This window comes from Echinops telfairi, unplaced genomic scaffold (genome assembly GCF_000313985.2).
Source record: "Echinops telfairi isolate 266 unplaced genomic scaffold, ASM31398v2 ScPeMD7_1713;HRSCAF=2227, whole genome shotgun sequence".
Lineage (NCBI taxonomy): Eukaryota > Metazoa > Chordata > Mammalia > Afrosoricida > Tenrecidae > Echinops > Echinops telfairi.
The window spans coordinates 4,330,692-4,348,635 of NW_022105611.1; the positions used below are offsets into that span (position 1 = coordinate 4,330,692).

The 17,944-nt window shown below is 37.8% G+C and overlaps 1 protein-coding gene across 1 annotated transcript in view; it reads left to right on the forward strand.

Annotated features, from left to right (window-relative positions):
- NOX4 (NADPH oxidase 4) overlaps nucleotides 1-17,944 on the forward strand; it is a 192,441-nt gene that overhangs the window by 124,754 nt on the left and 49,743 nt on the right. The window contains exon 11 of the mRNA XM_013006196.2: nucleotides 426-486. Within this exon, the coding sequence (XP_012861650.1) occupies nucleotides 426-486 (61 nt within the window). The remainder of the gene's footprint in view (nucleotides 1-425; nucleotides 487-17,944) is intronic.

A 17,944-nucleotide genomic window follows, 5' to 3' on the forward strand; every position in this document is an offset into this window, starting at 1 on the left:
CAACTTTCTTATCTATACGAGATCACTTGGCATGGTTATTGGAGAGCTTGGAAATATGGTATTTAGTATGGGCCTTGGCACCTGTTATTTGTAAGTGTTGGATAATCACTTATTGAGGCAGGTATTTTAACTCAAAACACATTTTAGCAAGAATTGGTAGACTCTTCTAACAACTTTAGATTGTATATGCATTATTATTTTGTCTAAGTACTTAGGAGTTTGAAGAGCATTTTAAGTGGTCTCATTGAGCACTAGGTAGTCATGATTTTCATTTCTACTGATTAAACACTGTATATACTTTTACTTTGTTCATTCCTAGCTTCTACTGCTTTGGGGACATGTACAATGAGAATAGATGTTGTAGTTGAATCACAGCCTAGTAATGCGTTTCTTATTCAGAAATGATTTGTGTTTATTTTTTTCAGTGTCCTACTGAAACTAAAGCAACCTTTGGGGTCCATCTTAAAATAGTTGGAGACTGGACAGGTATGTAGAACACACAGTTTTAAGATATTTGTTTTGGAAATAATATATAGTAATTTGAATTGCTTCAGTACTATGACAGCCAGCATGTATAAAAATTTGTTTGGAATGTAAAGACGTATGCACATATTTTCTGGTTTTGTTTGTTTTTATAGTTCTGATATTCATATTTTCTTTCTGGAAGACTTGTTTATGAAATTGTAATAACCTATGTTAATAATGTACTGTACAATTTTAATAATGCTCTGTGCATTGCGCTTTCACATCATTGGCTCTGTTTACTTGCCAGATAAACTGGCAGTAGAAGAGAATTGAAATGTATTTATTTGATAACCTGAATTTTGAATTGGTGGTTGGTTTGATTTCCAAAATAATTGACACTTAGGATGATGTGTCTCAAATATTTCATCATTTCATGACCTTCTGTGTTATGTATTCATCTTTGGAATAGTGGGAACATTTAATAAAAGGTCTATCGGTAGTATTCTATTTACTTAATAAGTACTTTCTATTATCTGAGATGTATATTGCATTGCAAGTTCTGAGGAAATATAAGAAATATCATTCAGTATTGTATTCCTTGACCCACTCGTCAATGGACATATGGGTGATCAGTATGTTTGTTGTTTGGTTGATGGAGTTGGTAGTTTGTGGGAAAAGATGCAGGTATAGATAGACATGAATATAAGTGTAAATTGAAGACTTCTATAATTAAATGCTAAATAAAGACTTGGTTTGTAAAAACTATAGGAAGACTGAGAAAGAGATTCAATACAGTCTAGGGCTATGAAGGAACCTCCAAAGAGAAGAGCTTATTTAAACTCAACCTTAGAAATGGGCAGTTGAAGATAAAGCACATGTTTTAAAGTGATAATTATAGCATTGACAAACTCAGGGCAGATGATAATTGAAGCTAGTAGAAGCAAAGACTTTCTTCTGGAGAGTAGTATGCAAAAGTCAATTGAGGTCAGCTCAGAAAGCTTATGAATTCCTTAAAAAGATATTTGGATTAGGAGAACCTATAGAATTTTTGAGAGCTATCGGAGGATTTGGAGTAACTCAGAGTTGGGGGGGGGTAGTTATTAAATGTCTAATTCTATTGATTTCAGTCAAGGAGAACTTGTAGGTGCTAGTCCATGTTGAAGAAGAATCAATAGACAAGACTGGGATTTAAAGTGAGACATGGAAGAAAAAGAATTACCGTATATACTTGAGTATAAGCTGAGTTTTCCAGTACATTTTTAAGGCAGTTTTTGTGGTAGAATTAGGTCCCTTGGCGGATATTTGGGTCGAATTATACTCAAGTATATATGGTGTTAGCAAAGGTTTTGAATTTAGCTTCGAAGAAGAGGAAGACACAATTTCTATAAAAATACAAGGTGTTAACTAACAAATAAGAGGGATTTGGGGAAGGAGTGGAGAGTAATTGAAGGCCCTTATATCAAATAAACAAGAAATAACAATAATACCTTTTATACAGTTCTTTCTATATAGACAGGCCAGCCAGCTTGAAATTAGAACCTTAAAGAAAAGGTATTATATGGGGTATGATGAGCTAGTAACTAAATTAATCAAAAGATGTTTGGGCAATGGCACCTTGACTACAAATAAGTCATTACTTATTCAAAACACATGGATTCTTAGGAAAACCCTGGCATATGATATGGAAATGATAGTGGAAATGATAATATATGTAACTCCAGAACCAGTCAGTATAATCACACTTACTTTGCACTTTTTTGACAGCAGAAATGAGGAAAGTACTTTTCGGGTAAGATTCTTATTATATTAAGAATTCAGCTCAGTAGTGAATAGCAGTTGACAGAATTTATCTTAAATCTTATGCACTACACCACTGATGGAAAAACAGTCATTCTATTGAAAGAGTTCAGTTTCTGTTAGATGCTTTCCAAAATGGACTTTCTTGACTGTAAGCGTTAAGGTCTTTCATGATGGATTTATTTTCTGCATTGGGTTTTGTGTTGTTAACTCCATGTATTTCTGGTAAGGGAGGGATGCTGAAATAAAGGAATGAAAATTATTTTGAGAGAATACGGATTTCAATAAAATCACGTGGGCACCTATGTCCCAGAGGTAGCACACTCAGAGTGAGGCTCGCGGTTCCGTTCAGGTCTACACCAGGGAAAACGCGCACTACAGCCGGGACAGTAGCTTCCCACGAAAGCCAAGGAGCTGAAAATACTGATGGGTGACATACATGGGGGCTTGAAAAAGTTCATGGAAAAATTTCATTATCTTTTTATTCCATTTTCCCACAAACTTTTTGAAGCTGCCTTGTGTGTATGATGGGCCGTGAAAAGGTTAAATACATGTTGAGCTGGGGCTGTGGAGAGGGCAGCAATCAACCATTCATGCAGGGAACCCCTCAGTCATCTTTCTACCATCTAACCGTTTACTTCAAAAAGAGATGTAGCTGTCCTCAAGGTAATGGAATTATAATTGGGTAAGAAAGGGATAAGGGATCACTGATTCTTGTTATAAAATATTTGATTGAAACTCAGCATTGTGAACAGTAGCTATGGGAAAAACCATAAAGATCCTTAGGAGGCTCACTTTTGTGAACTAACTTAAAAATGTTTAGAGTGACCTTTTCTGCCCTGCCATGTATTCTGCATGGACAGTTGGGGGGAGCGGGTATCTAAATGACAGCTCAAGACTGCCCCACCGATGCTCTATCTACTGCCAATCAACTCCACTCCTCTGAAGAGTAGCCGAGACTTCAATGAACCAATATAGTACATGAAGAGGAGACATCAAAACTTTATAATTTTTGCTCAGACTCCCCCTCCCAACCTCTAGATGTATTCCTGATATGTTCTGAAGATTTATTAAGGTTTGAAGACTCTTTAAGCTTTTAAATGCAAATCAGGGTTTTTCCTGGAAATGATGTGATAGGATGGGGTGGAGTAGATAGAATAAATAGATTTTCTTTGCATTGAAGTCATACTCTGCTGCCATTATAAACTGAGTCATGATTGTTACATTCATACATATGGTCACGTATTACCTACTGGCTTGGTTATTCTTCTGTCAATCAAAAAATGTTTTGTTAGTGTTTTCATGCAATAGGATTACTAATGAATAATGGCTGAAAAAATGTTAATTATTTTGTTATTTTATTGACCCAAATAACAACTTGCTTTAGGGAATTTATAAATGTGATTGGAGGCCATTGGGGAATGTTGAAAAATGTCTGATTGATATTTATAAGATCGATTCTGGGTGCTGTGAGGAGAATCACACTGACAGATAAGAGATGTTCTTATTGACATCCAGACAAGAGAAAACGTTTACTTAGTTTAGGATGACAGTCATTGGTTTATGAGATGTGAAGGTATTCTGAAGTTTTATCTGACATATTTTGCTGATGAATTAAAGGTGGGATATAAGAGAAATGAAGGAAAAATGCAAAATTCCAATGGTTTTAGTTTGAGTAAGTGGAGGGTGCTGCCACTTACTGAGATAGAGAATACTGACAAGTCTGAGCATAAAGAGTGACCAAAGTTCAGTAGTGTACGTATTAAATAATGGTTGTCTCTTAGAATTCTGTGGGAGGGTTGGTATTGTAGTAGGAAATTCATGAACAGATAATATGTTGAATAAGGAATATATAAATTTAATGCTTGTATGTATCAACAATACCTAAACAAATACACATAACATAAAGGAAATAGAGAGAGCCCTGATGGTATAGTGTGTTACGAGTTACTAAGTACAATGTCAGCAGTTCAAACCCACCAGCCGGTCCATGGGAGAAAGATGAGGCTTTCTATTCTGGTAAAGATTTACAGTCTCAGATATCCAGAGGATCAGTTCTACTCTGCCCCGTAGTGTAGCTCCAGGTCATAATTGACTCAACAACAATGAGTTTTTAAAATGTTCTGAGAATTCCCAGAGGTGCAGTTGAAGGGGTGTTTTCGTATCTGAATGCAGGGGTCTGAACTGGAGATTTCAAATTGTGAATCGTTAGTGTGTTTACAATGGATGGGACCGTATTGTGGTTATGTTTCAATTCATTATTGTAGACACTGTCAATTCCTCTGGTCAAGAACCTTTCTCCTTTGCACGTGAATGGGTGTTCTCCATGGCATGTACTTCACCAAAGCCCGACTCACTGCTCTTGAGTCAATTTCAACTCCTAGTGACCCGACAGGACAGAGTAGACCTGTCCCCCTGTGTTTCTGAGAAGATGCATCTTTATGGGAGTAGAAATCCTCATCCTTCTCCCTCGTTACCTTCACTACCTCCTGAATCTAACTGTCAAAGTTAGCAAAGTGATCACTATTTGGATCCATGCTTTTAAATAATCAAAATCCATAATGTAGTTTAGAAAAAAACTCAATGCTTTCACTGTAAATTACAGCACTGAATGTCTTCAAGTAAACATCTAAGAATAATGCCATGATAAAATTACTTTCTGCAAGATTAAATGTAGTGCATAATACTAAGCTGGACTATATGAAGAAGAATCTGTCATGCATTTTTGCTTAATGGGACCCTTAACTGCCTTTTTGGAAATCATTGAAGATGATATATTAGTTAATTTATGGAATATAACAGATTATTTGTCATCATAATATAATAAGCACTAATACATAAGAACTGGGCTTAAATTTCCTATTCATAGCCTTAGAAATAAATGCAATATTTGTATCAGGGAAATGCAACATGTATGATGTTAATTTTGCCCTGTTCTTAGGAAGGGGGATAAATTGTTCTGCCCTTAATTTCTAAGTTTATGATGAAATCATTGTTGTCACAGTAGACAATAGATCACAGAATATATAGGGACTGCATAGGAATTTAGTGGGGTTTACTTATTGTGAGGTTTTATTCTAGTGACTAGACTAACCATTTTAAAATCCCAAAGATAGTGAGATATGCAATTTTTTTTTCTATCTTATGAAAACATTATAGTTTAGGCTTGAATATAGATTATATCATTTGGGACCTGGAAGTAGAATTATTTTAGGAGAGTTTAGTGGGTTATTTGCATGTTTTATTTTATATTTATATTGAAACTTGTTTTGTTCTTATTTATCCAGGAAACATAAATGAACTGTTATCTAGTTACTCCTTACATATTTTTTTAAACTATATTTGATGAAAGAAAATAAGAATAATGAGGAATCTTATTGTTTACAGATTTGTAAAGCAATGTCAAGCATATGACAGTACAATATGTCCAAGGTTACAAACATCTGACTATAAGCAGCTTGTATTTGCCCTTTAAGACTTTATCATTTGGTCTTACTAGAAAATGATTGAACCCACGCTACTAGCAACACATTCTTCACAATCACCTTCACATGCATCCCAGGAAGGTTTTAAACCATTAAATTGGCCTTAGGACTTTTCTTGTACTAACCCACTGCCATGGAGTGCATTCTGATTGCAGCCATCCTGCAGGACAGAATACAATTGAACTTTAGGGTGTCTGAGTCTGTAACTCTTTTTTAAAAAATTATTTTATTGGGGGCTCTTATAAGTCTTACCACAATCCATCCATCCATCCATTGTGTCAAGCACATTTGTACATTTGTTGCCATCATCATTCTCAAAACATTTACTTTCTGCTTGAGCCCTTGGTATCAGCTCCTTATTTTTACCTCCTCCCTCTTTGCTCCCTCCTCCCTCATGAACCCTTGATAATTTATAAATTATTATTATTTTGTGAGACTGTAACTCTCAATGGGAGAAGACAGCTTCATCATTCCTTTGTGCTGCTGCTGGTGTATTTGAACAACCAACCTTGAGATTAGCCACCGATTCATAAGGTGCTGCTCAACCAAGCCGCCTTTCTTGTACTACATAAGAAGCACATGCTTCTGTTTCGACTCACCTACATATTCAGCTTAAACACACAGGAACGGGTCTTGTCTATAGCCCAGGACTGCACATAACGTACTGCAGGTAGATGCCATTTTCTAAGTCAGTCCAAGGTTAATGGACTAAATAATTTCACAAAAGGCAAAAAGGCAAGAGTTTTGTGCCATTATCATTATCAGATAGAACACTTTAAAGTACTCATTTTATTAATGTACTTGCTAAACACTTTATAAAAGAAACTAAATAAATAAAGTTCATTTTCTCTAAATGAATTCTAATTTTAAATCAAAATTTCAACTTGAAGGATAGTAATGATGTAGATAGAGTTCTTAAGGTTGTACCAATAAACACATCGAGGACATTGCTTTGATTAATGCCACACGGAAGTATGTACTTTTATGGATTCAATAATTAGTTGAGTCAGGAAGTTGTGGGAATTATGTGGAGTGATTGTGTGAGATTTTGATAAAGGGAAGGTGTTGGATTTAATAAATATATTTATCAATGGAATGGAAAACTCCGACCTTTTCAATGAAATGAGATTTTGAGAAAATTTGGAGGTAGTCTCTTGATTATGAACATGACATACTATGACACTGAGAAATACAGGCTGGAGTACCAGAAAGGGCAGGGGCTCAATGTGGAATTTTCACTTTCCTTGTGGAGTCCCTGGTTTGGAGCTCACCCACGCAACCACCCATCATCAGTTCAGGCTTGTGTGTGATGCTGAACAGTTTTAGCAGAGCTGCCAGACAGAGGCCAACTAAAGAATCCAGGCCTAGTGATCTACTTCCACATATTAACTAATGAACACCTTGTAGGTTCCAATCATTTAATCCCTTTATGCCTGGCATTGCTATGAACCAGGGACAAACTGAATGGCAGCTGACAATGACATCAACTGAGATAAGAAGGAAAAGAGTAAATGAAGAAAAGATAATCAGCTTCATTGTGATAAGTAGCTTAAAAAATAGAAGGTGAACTTGTTTTTTGTTGGCATTGTGTTGAAGAACTAGTTACAAATCCGGGGTATAGCCATCTGTACATTCAGGACCTAATAGGAAGGAGTGATGGTACACAGAAGTTATCATATAGCTCTATGTCTTGCCACACATCTGTCCGTTTGTTGTGCTGTGATCCTGGAAGCTATCCACTGGTATTTCAAATGCCAGCAGGGTCACTCACGGCAGGCAGGTTTTAGTGGAACCTCACTGGACCACACATGGGACTTCAAGACTAAGAATAGATTAGGAAAAGGCAGACCACTTCTGAAAACAATTAAACACCAAAAAGAACAGTGTCTGATATAGTCATACAATGACAGAAATTGAGTCCCTCAGGTTGTAAGGCGCTTAAACTACAACTGCCTTATAGACTTGGACGGAGCAAAACTTTCAGGACCTTCATTTGCTAAAGTGACAAACTCAACACGAGTGGAAACATCCATCAATAACTAGAACATGGAACGTATGAAGTAGAATCCATGAAAATTAGAAGCCATCAACAATGAAATGGAATATGTAAGATTGATATTCTAACCAGTAGTGGGCCAAAATGGTCTAGTATTGGCCACTTTGAATCAGACAAATATATGGTCTGCAGTCCTCAGAAAACGAGGTCAAGCATCAAGGCAATTGTTCTGGAATAAGCCACGGCGTACACACACAGCCCTACTTTCATCCTATGTTTTAAATCAGTACCAAATCCATCTTCAATACTCCATCTACACGCACATTTCTAAGCACTAGACTACATGAGTGGCCAGGATAAAGAAAGAACAAGTCACGGACATGTACACATGCAGACACAGACACACAGACATGTATGTATGCAAACATGTACACATTATGAAGTGTGGCTTAAAAGTGTTCTCAGAGATAGAACATCTAAGAAAATGAATTTTCTTTTTTTATTCTTTCATTTCAGTCTCTTAGACCAACCACCCACTTTCTGTTTTTATAATAAAGCTTAAATTAAGACTTTCCAAGAATGAAGAAGAGAGAACTATAAAATAATTTGTGCTTTTAGTATTGTTCTTAGGCAGGTGCAGCATTGACAGGTGTCGATCCACTCTTCACCCCTGTTCTTTGGTCGCATTATAATTAAGAATTTCCCTTCGGATAGCCTTTGTGTACGTGGCTGTTGGTAGAATTTTCTAAAAGAACAGCCCTGATCAGTCCCGAGGACCCAGACTGCTGAACAGTGCATGGGAGTGACTCATAGCCTCAAATCCAGCCTCTCTACCTGAAAGGGTTTGCTCCCCTTTACTGTAGAATAGAGAGGGAGATTTGTACTCATGCAGGCAGGGTGGTGATAAACTATGCCCCCTAAAAGCAGGTAGTAGCTTCAGAAAGAGAGACTTTTTTGCCCCCCTAAAGAATTATGTCTATGAAATTTTTCCTGAGGAATGTGGTATGGCATGAGATCAAAGGTGGAGGTTTCGACAGAGCATGAACAGACTATGTACAATAGCTTGGGACTACATTTCCCACAAACTCTTGCTACCCCTATCAGAACTTTCAAACAGAACTTCCCAGCAATCCCTTCCACATGAATATTTATAAGACTCTTTTCCGAGAGAAGCACCGGAAAGCTAGACATGCAGGCTGTGGCATGATTTCTCCCTTTCGGTCAGCAGATTCTTATTTAAAATTCCTTATGCGGAAACCCCATTCTTTGCCTCTCAAAGTAAATCTTTATTTTAAGAAGGCAAGAGCCTGAAGCTCTGGTAATGTACTGGTCATTCCAGGATTTGTGTCTGTCAGAAGAAACTGTTTCATGCAGCCTGTGTACATATCCTGTGAGAACAAAAGGGCCGGGAGACGGACGCTTGAAGGAAGGATCCCCATCCTCCTTACTTATGCATGTGACAGTAGAACTAAGAATCTTTACTACAGAGACCGATGATAGAGAGAGAGATGTGAGAATGGTGTTGGATTCATTGTCAAAGGGAATGTGTCCAGGTCTATCTTGCAGTAGAGTACTCTCTCTGATAGCATAAGATCTAGATGCCTAGAAGGAAGACCAGTTAGTACAACTATTCTTCATAGTTATGCACCAAATACTAAAGCTAATGATAAATAAACTGAATTATTATAGCAACTTATTCAGTCTGAAATTGATCAAAATAAAATTGAGATGCATTGATAATTACCGGTGATAGCAATGCAAAAGTTGAGAACAAAAAGGAGAGCTAAGTACCTGTCGTTGGAAAATACCACCTTGGTGATAGAAACGAAGCTGGAGACCACATGATAGAATCTTGCAGAACCACTTACTTCTGCATTGTCAGTACCTTTTGAAAGTAACGTAAGTGGCAACCATCCCCACGAACCTTACCAATGGAATAATAGGAATAAAATTGAGTCATGTGGGAAAAGACAATGTAGAAGAAGCTCATCGGCCAAAGCAAAGAATCTAGAATTCTTTGCTGCAAAGTTAGGAGTATTAGCAATCCTGCCTTCAGAAATGTACAGACCTTGAAGGCACATATATGAAGAAACAATAGGTTTGCATGTTGTTATTTTTATTAAATAAAGTTTCGTTAGACTAGGTTCTTTAGAGAAGCTAAACCAGTGATGCTTATGGAAGTACACGAAGAAAGAAACATTGAAAAGATAGCTCACAAAGTTGTAGAAGTACAACTGTGCTGGGAAGTAAGTATAGTCCCGTTCATGTCTGCAGGTCAGATGTTAAGTTGGGAGCTTTTCCTGATTCACATAATGGCCACGGTCGATGAACCAGGAAGCAGGAAGGCCGCAGGTGGTGGAGGCAGATTAATCCAAGATCAGCAGGTCAGGTGCCCGGCTGCAGAGTCAAATGAACCCAAGGTTGGCAGGAAATATGGCAGCTGCTTATAACACTCAGGGGTTGCGGGCAATATAGTCTTTGGCTCAAATGCAAATAACCAGAGTTTAAAGAGACTGGTTCAGAATGCAGACCAGCAAATGAAGGGGGAACCTTTCCCCCAGAGCATGCTTACATTGGATTCGGCTGTGACTTGACCCTAGTCTTTACACAATGGTCTGACAGGTCACAGAAGATCCCATCACGGAGTTGATCGCATTATATTAGTTCACATGATGGAAGGATCCTGACCCAGCCAAGTTGACACAAATCATACTATCACAAAAAAGTGTTCTGTGATTTTATAGCAGTGTTTTCCAACTTATCCTTGTATTTTTATGTGCTGCAACTATATCCAAGGATATTGTAAAGCATACAGAAGGCAAAGTTCTGAAAACTTTTAGCAATGATCAAACACCTTGAAGGAATGACTTACTGTGCCTGGGGTCATGGGACCACAGTTTTGCCGGGTGGTGGTGGTGGTAGTGGTGGTGGTGGTGGTGTGGTGTGTGTGAAATAACCAGGTCAACTGGCACAAAATAGTCCACAAGGATAAAAGTTCTGCTTCCTAATTTGGTAACTAACAATTGGAGTCTAACAGCTTATGAGTGGACAACTGAGATGCTACAGCCAGCCTCTCCTCTTCTAGAGCAAAGAAGAAAGGAAAGATTCAAGGAAAGTTATTGGAAAGAAGTCAGGGGCTGTATGAACCACAGCTTCCAATACTTTGAGCACTGAATGGTGCTTAGCAATCACTACCAACCATTCTGATCAAGATCACACTAGAAGGTCTTGTAAGAAAGAAAGGGAATTCAAAAATAGGACAATATGCAAAAATCATACGAGAGGTTTTCTAGGCATTGATGTAACCCTTGGCTAAACTACGGCTTTTAAACACTTTCGCCTCTAGGCTCAGTTCTAGATGGACCCACCCTTGAGGGCCTACTTTCAGCTAAATTATAAGACAGTCTTGTAAAGTGAATAATAATAGTAGGAAGGATATGCGCCTCAGTAAAAATGTACAAGACCAAACATGCAGCATTTGCCCCCAAACAACGCTTAGGAAATAGAAAGGGAGCGGTATGAATGACAAATGGACATGGGACCCCCAGAGAGGAAGTGAGAAGATTACTATTACACTGTGGGGATTGCAGCCAATGTCACCAAGTCAAATGTGTAGAAATTGTGGAATGCAAAACTAACTTGTTATGAAACTACAATAAGAAATAAAGTAGGAAGAGAGGAGAGCCACTGTCATAATTAGAAGGCTAAATAGGACCATCTATATATTGTCTTCCATTATTATTTTTTTTAAATCATTTTATTGGGGACTCGTACAACTCTTATCACAATCCATACATCAGTTGAATCAGGCATGTTTGTATGTATGTTGCCCTTATCTTCTTCTAGAAAATTACTTTCTATTGAGCCCTCGGTACCAGCTCTTTTTCCCCTCCCCCCTGCCTCATACCCCCCGATAGATTGTACATTGTTATTATTGTCATCTCTCATACCAACCACTGCCTCCCTTCCCCCATGTTTTATATTATTTTTTCCCTGTAGATGGGTGTATGGTTATGTGTTCATCATTGTGATCGGTTCCCCCTTTTCCCTTCCTCTTCCCCTCTTCCCCCTACCCTTCCAGCATCACCATTCCCACTCCTGGATTCTGTGTTCATGAGCTCCCATCCCTTTCTATACCTGTGTACATGTTCTAGTCTAGTCTGAACTGGGAAGCAACACTGGGGTCATGGTAGTGGGGGGTGAGGGAGCCTTAAGAAACCGGAGGAATATCGTGTGTTTCATCGATGCTTTACTGCACCCTGGTGACTCATTCCCTCCCTGTGGACTCTCTGTGGGGAGATTGTTCCACTATCTACAGATGGGCTTTGGATCTCCACTCCAGCTCCCCTCCTTCTCAACAATATGTTTTTGTTTGTTATGTGTCTGTTGATGCCTATTACCCAGTCTCTATGACTCCTTATGATCGCACTGGAGGTGTGCTTCTTCCATGTGGACTTGTCGCTTCACTGCTGAATCGTGGCTTGTGTAACTTCAAGCCTTTAAAACCCCAGACACTATATCTTTTAATAGCCAGACACCATCCGCCCTCTTCACCACATTTGCTTATGCACCTGTTTTGTCTTCAGTGATTGTGTCTGGAGAGTGAACATCTCAGACTGCCGATTGATTAGAACAAAGTCTTCTTGTACTGAGGGAGGGTCTGAGCAGAGCCACAAAGTCCATCCCCTACCTCAGTGGATTGCTGTATAAATATATGTACATGGGCCAATACCTCTATTTGTGTGGATGAATGTGTTTACATATGGACACCGCCATGTTCATACCTCTGTCCATCGCTTTGCTTCCTATGTCCTTCCTCTGTTTCCTTTCACCTTCCTCCTGCCCCACGGCCACTTTCTCCTTATTTCTGTCTCTCAGAGCAACAGCAAACTTGCTAAGAGGAGGCACCAAGAGGCCATTATTATTATTATTATTATTATTAATAATAATAATTATTATTATTTGCAAAGGACTTCATGTTAGGACTTCATAATAACATAAAATAAAACTTCCAGTTCTTTTTGTTTCTGAAGAAATGTCCTGTTCCTCCTTAAATATGCGCTCGGGAGGGTATTCAGACCTGTGCAGAAAACAGAGCCTGGATTAGTATCAAGCTGAGTCTCCACCACTTTGAGCCATTTCTTTGTTGAGTGCAGACTTTTAAAAAATGCACTTGATGTGGCAAAGGGAAATGTAGCATTTTCTTTAAAAAGTAGACTTTGGCAAGCTTGGTAACAATAATGTGGTTATTTAAAAAATGATTCTGTGAGTTACTTTCACTTTCCTTAAACCTCTTTTATTTCTTCTCCCTGTACATTTTTGTTGTGCTTTAACTTTGGTGACAATAGCAGATGATTTATATTCTAAAAGAAAGCCAGTGATAGGTCTTGATTCATTGATGTATTCTGAGGCCAGGAAGTCTATTTGCAGTTTTTTCAAGGATGTCTGATTTTTTGAGTAGTATATTTAAAGAGCAGAATTCATAACCATGAGTCCCACAAGGATAGAATTTTATCATTGTATTTCCACTGAACATGGAAGCATACATACATAATTTTCCTTTGTGTAGTTTGTTCACTTTACCGTCGACCTTCAGACCTTGCAATGTTTAAAGGAATCAGGCATAGAGTTGCAAAGGTGTATAGATGGTATAAGAGTCTGCACTGCTTTTCTTATGTAATTTTTATACCAAGCTTCTCTTGCCAGAGACTAAGATGGCATGCCTTAGTGAAAAGGCTGCTGTTTTATTTTCGACGATGGGTTTTACTATCCTTGCATATCGACCTGAGGGACCACAGCTCAGCTTTTCCGGCTCTCAGTTTGTCTTCTACATCATGCAAGCCTTGAGGAAGTTTTACCTCTTTTCTCAGCTCCTGGCAACTCTAAAACTTTATAATTCCTTGCAGAGAAATACATTCTAAAATCTGGATATTTAATTCAGCATAAAGTATGGGAATGATGATAGATTGATTTTCATGTAGTTGTGTAAAGTGAATAAGAGTAGTGTGGAGGTTGCATGGCACACATAGTATTTTTTGAAGTGGTTTTCTTTCTTCGATTACAGTTTTATTGATTTATTTCCTCTCCTTGTACACCTGACGTATACATTGTGCTCCTTGATGCCACCACCAGAATTGGATATGTGGACTTGTCTTTTGTCTGGGTTTTTTCCCCTTTAAGAGAGAAGAATAACACTCCTTTTTATACTTATTTGACATGAATCTTAATTTTTTTTGAAAAGATGATTTTATATATCCAAAGCCTGCAACTGATTCCCCCCCCCATAGAATTACAATCTGCTTCTATTCTAATTTTATTAAGAGAAAATTAACCTATGTCTTAACAAAGACACATTCTTAGTCTGCAACCATATTTCCTAATTTATCTAGAGTAGTAATATTCGAATGCCTTTGGTTTTGCTTTAAAGCCTGTATTTTAAATGGAAGGAATGTTATTTAATACTTAGTTACCATGGCAATAAAGAATATTCACTGGATTTAAATAAACTTTTCAGAGCAAAAATATGTATATTCTATATGTCTCTCGTTGGCATGGATATACTCTAAATCTGCCCACTGGGTCTTAGTTTTTGAAGTAATTTATTTTTCTAATATTGGTGTGCCTATTTCTTTTTCCAAGTAAAATAAAAATATCAATTTTTTGACAATCATTAATTTCCTTGACTCCCGTTGAGAAAAGCTCTTCTTTCTGTCCTTCAGTAATTTTGTAATTACATCCTAAATCCTTTTTGGAGTGTCTGTAATGATATTCTAATTCTTTTATGTACTGGCATTTCCTGGTGATAAACAGGCCTGCCCTTGAAGATAAGAATTTGTTTTATTCATAATGTGATAAATAATAGGTCCTTAATAAATATTTGTTGAGTGAGTGAATAAATAAATAAAATATTATTTAATTGCTAAATTTCCCCTGTTGAAACTGTCAGCCTTACTGTCAATTCTAAATTCTCCGTAATTTAAGGTTATTGTGATTTAGGAAAAAGAACAAAAATGAAAGCAGACATCGTCACCTAGTACCAGGGGTCATGGGGACTTTTTTATTGTTGTTGTTTTTCCTATCTCTTTGAAGTAAAATATCCATTCTTGTTTTGTTGTAGTTTATATTAAAACAAAAGATTGAAGTAGATGTCAGAAGACACTCTGAAACTAGCTTAGTTGTAGAGGAGGTAAGGCAAATGTAAGAAATGATGATGTAAAAGAACTAAACATAAAATTTCAAAGGATATCTTGAGAAGACAAAGTAAAATATTATAACAAAAGGTGTACAGCCCTAGAGCTAGAAACCTAAAACGAAAAACACATTCAGCGTATCTTAAACTAAAAGAACTCAAGAAAATAGTCAAGCCCTAGGTTGTAGTATTGAAAGGTTCTATGGGCAAAATGTTGAATGATTCAGGAAGCAGCTAAATAAGATGGATAGAAAACACAAAGTCACTAGACCAAAAAAAAAAGGGAGTTGACATTCCACTATTTCAAGAAGTAGCATATAAACAAGAGCCAATGGTACTCAATGGAAGAAATTTGAGCTTCACTGAACTGAAAGCATTAGCCAAAATCAAGGGTCCAGGAATCAATGGACTACCAACTGAGATGTCAGCAAGTGAGTGGAGCACTGAAAGCACTTACTTGTTTATGTCAGGAAATTCAGAAGAGAATTACTTGGCCACCTGATTGGAAAAGATCTATCTTTTTACCCATTTCAAAGACAGGTGACCAAACAGAATATTAAAATTATAGACCCGTATCATTGATACCTCATGCAAGCAAAATTTTGCTGAAGATTATCCAACAATGGTGCAGCAGTAGAAGTTCTTGCCAGATTCAGAAAAGTACCTGAAACAAGGGATATCATTATTGATGTCAGATGGATCTTGACTGAAAACATAGAATGCCAGAAAGATGTTTACATTGTATTTGTGTGTCATAACAAGCTATGGATAACCTTGAGAAGAATGAGAATCCCAGAACACTTTATTATGCCCCTGCAGAACTTGTGCACGTATCAAGAAACAGTGGTGACTATAGAACAAAGGAATACTGTATGGTTCAAAATCAAGAAAGGTGCTTTCCAGGGTTGATTCCTCACCCCGTACATATTCCATCTGTTTGTTGAGTAAATAATCAGAACTATTGGATTATGTGAAGAAAAATGTGGTATCTGAGTTGGAGAAAGTCTTATTAGCAGCCTGTGATATGCAGATGACACGCTTTCCTTGTTGAAAATGAAGAGGTCTTGAAGCACTTTCTGATGAAAATCAAAGATTACAGCCTTCAGCATGGATTACAACTTAATGTAAAGAAGACCACAATCCTCACAACTGGAACAGTCGCTAACTTCCAGATAAACAGAGAAAAGATTGAAGTTGTTAAAGGTTTCATCTTGCTTGAATCCATCAATGTGCATGGAATGTTTTGTCCCACAATCTTTAGGCATGACCAGTTCCGGAGAAGGATATATTTTGTGAAGTAGAGAAAAGGCAAGGTCCTCAGTAAGATGGATGGACACAGCTGCAGTGAGGGGCTCAACCTGGGAGCAATGAGAGAGCGGCAGAGACAGGCAGGGTTTTGTTCTGTTGTGCACAGGGTCGCTAAGGGTCAGAATGGACTTGATGGTCCCTAAAGACAACCACACACGCTTACCCAGGCAGAAAATTGTTACATATTTCAGAACTTGAGCACCATTCCTTCAGCACTTAATTGCTTTGTATTGCATTTTTTTTGACTACGTGGATCTACCATGAACACTTAGCTCTTTGAACATGTAACTTGGTGCATTAATTTTAGTCCATGATCTGTAAATGTTTGCTGAACAATTAATTGTTTAAATGTAGATACACACACATTTATATATAATATATATTAAACTTTAAAAAAAAGACTAATTGCCATAGTGTTGATTCCAACCCATGGCAATCTGCAGTGTATCAGAATAGAATTGTTCCCCATAGGGTTTTCAATGACTGGTACTTGCAACCAGAATACAAGAACTTTTACTCTTTCTCCTGACAACATGCCCAAAGAATGTGAGATGGAGTTGCTCCATCCTTGCCTATAAGGATCATTCTAGCCAAACTTTTTCAGAGGCAGATCTGTTTGTTCTTTTGGCTATCCATGGTACTTTTAAATATTTTTCACCAGCACCACAATACAGTTGCATGAATTCTTCTTCAGTCTTATTCATTGTCAAATTTTCACATGAATATAAGACAATTGAAAATACCATGGCTTGGGTCAGGTCCACCTTTGTCTCCAAAGTAGCCTCCCTGCTTTTCAACACTCTAAAGAGGTCGTGTCAGCAGATTTGCCCAATGCAATCCATCGCTTGATCTTCTGGCTGTTTCTTCTTAGATCGACATCAGCAGTTGCGACAAGTCCTCTTCACGTCAACAAGGCTTCCTGCTCCGTACAGAGTGATGGTCTCAGGAAACCACGGGGCATTTCGACCCTGCACCATAAGGTCGCCACAAGTCATAATTGACATGATACCAATGAGTTTGGCCTCTTTAAGGGAAACTAATAGTCTAAGAGGGGCTCCTTCTACCCCCCAAAAAACCCAGCATTTTTTTCAAAGCTATATATTGAATATCTTTTACAAAACAACCTTATCACCTTTCAAATACTCTCCATTACAGTTAATACATTTGTCAAATATTAAATTTCATTCTTGGAGACATTTTTCAAACTCATCTGTTTGGATGGCTGACAGCACCTCCCTTGTTTTTTTGCTTCACCTCGTCTACTTCATCAAATTGCTGTGCTTTCATGTCCCTTTTCAATCACAGAAACAAAAATAAGTCACACGGAGTGAGATCAGGTGTGTGGGGCAAGAGAGACATGCTATTTCCGCCCCCAAAACTGGCAACAATGAGATGGCTGTGTGAGCAGGTGCATTGTCGTGGTAGCAAAACCCGTTCCCTGTCTGACACAAATCAGGCCTTTTTTTTGGTCACACACCATCTTTTCAGAACCTCTATATAGAACGCTTGATTGACAGTCTGATCTGGTGGAAAGAACTCCAAATACGCTATTTCCCTCATATCAAACAAACGGATGAGCATCATCTTGATCTTTGATTTCACTTGATGAGCTTTGATGGGGCAAGGTGACTATGGCTTGATTGATGTTTGCTTTGGGAGTTGTAAGAATAGCACCATGTCTCCTCACCAGTAAGAACCTTGGGG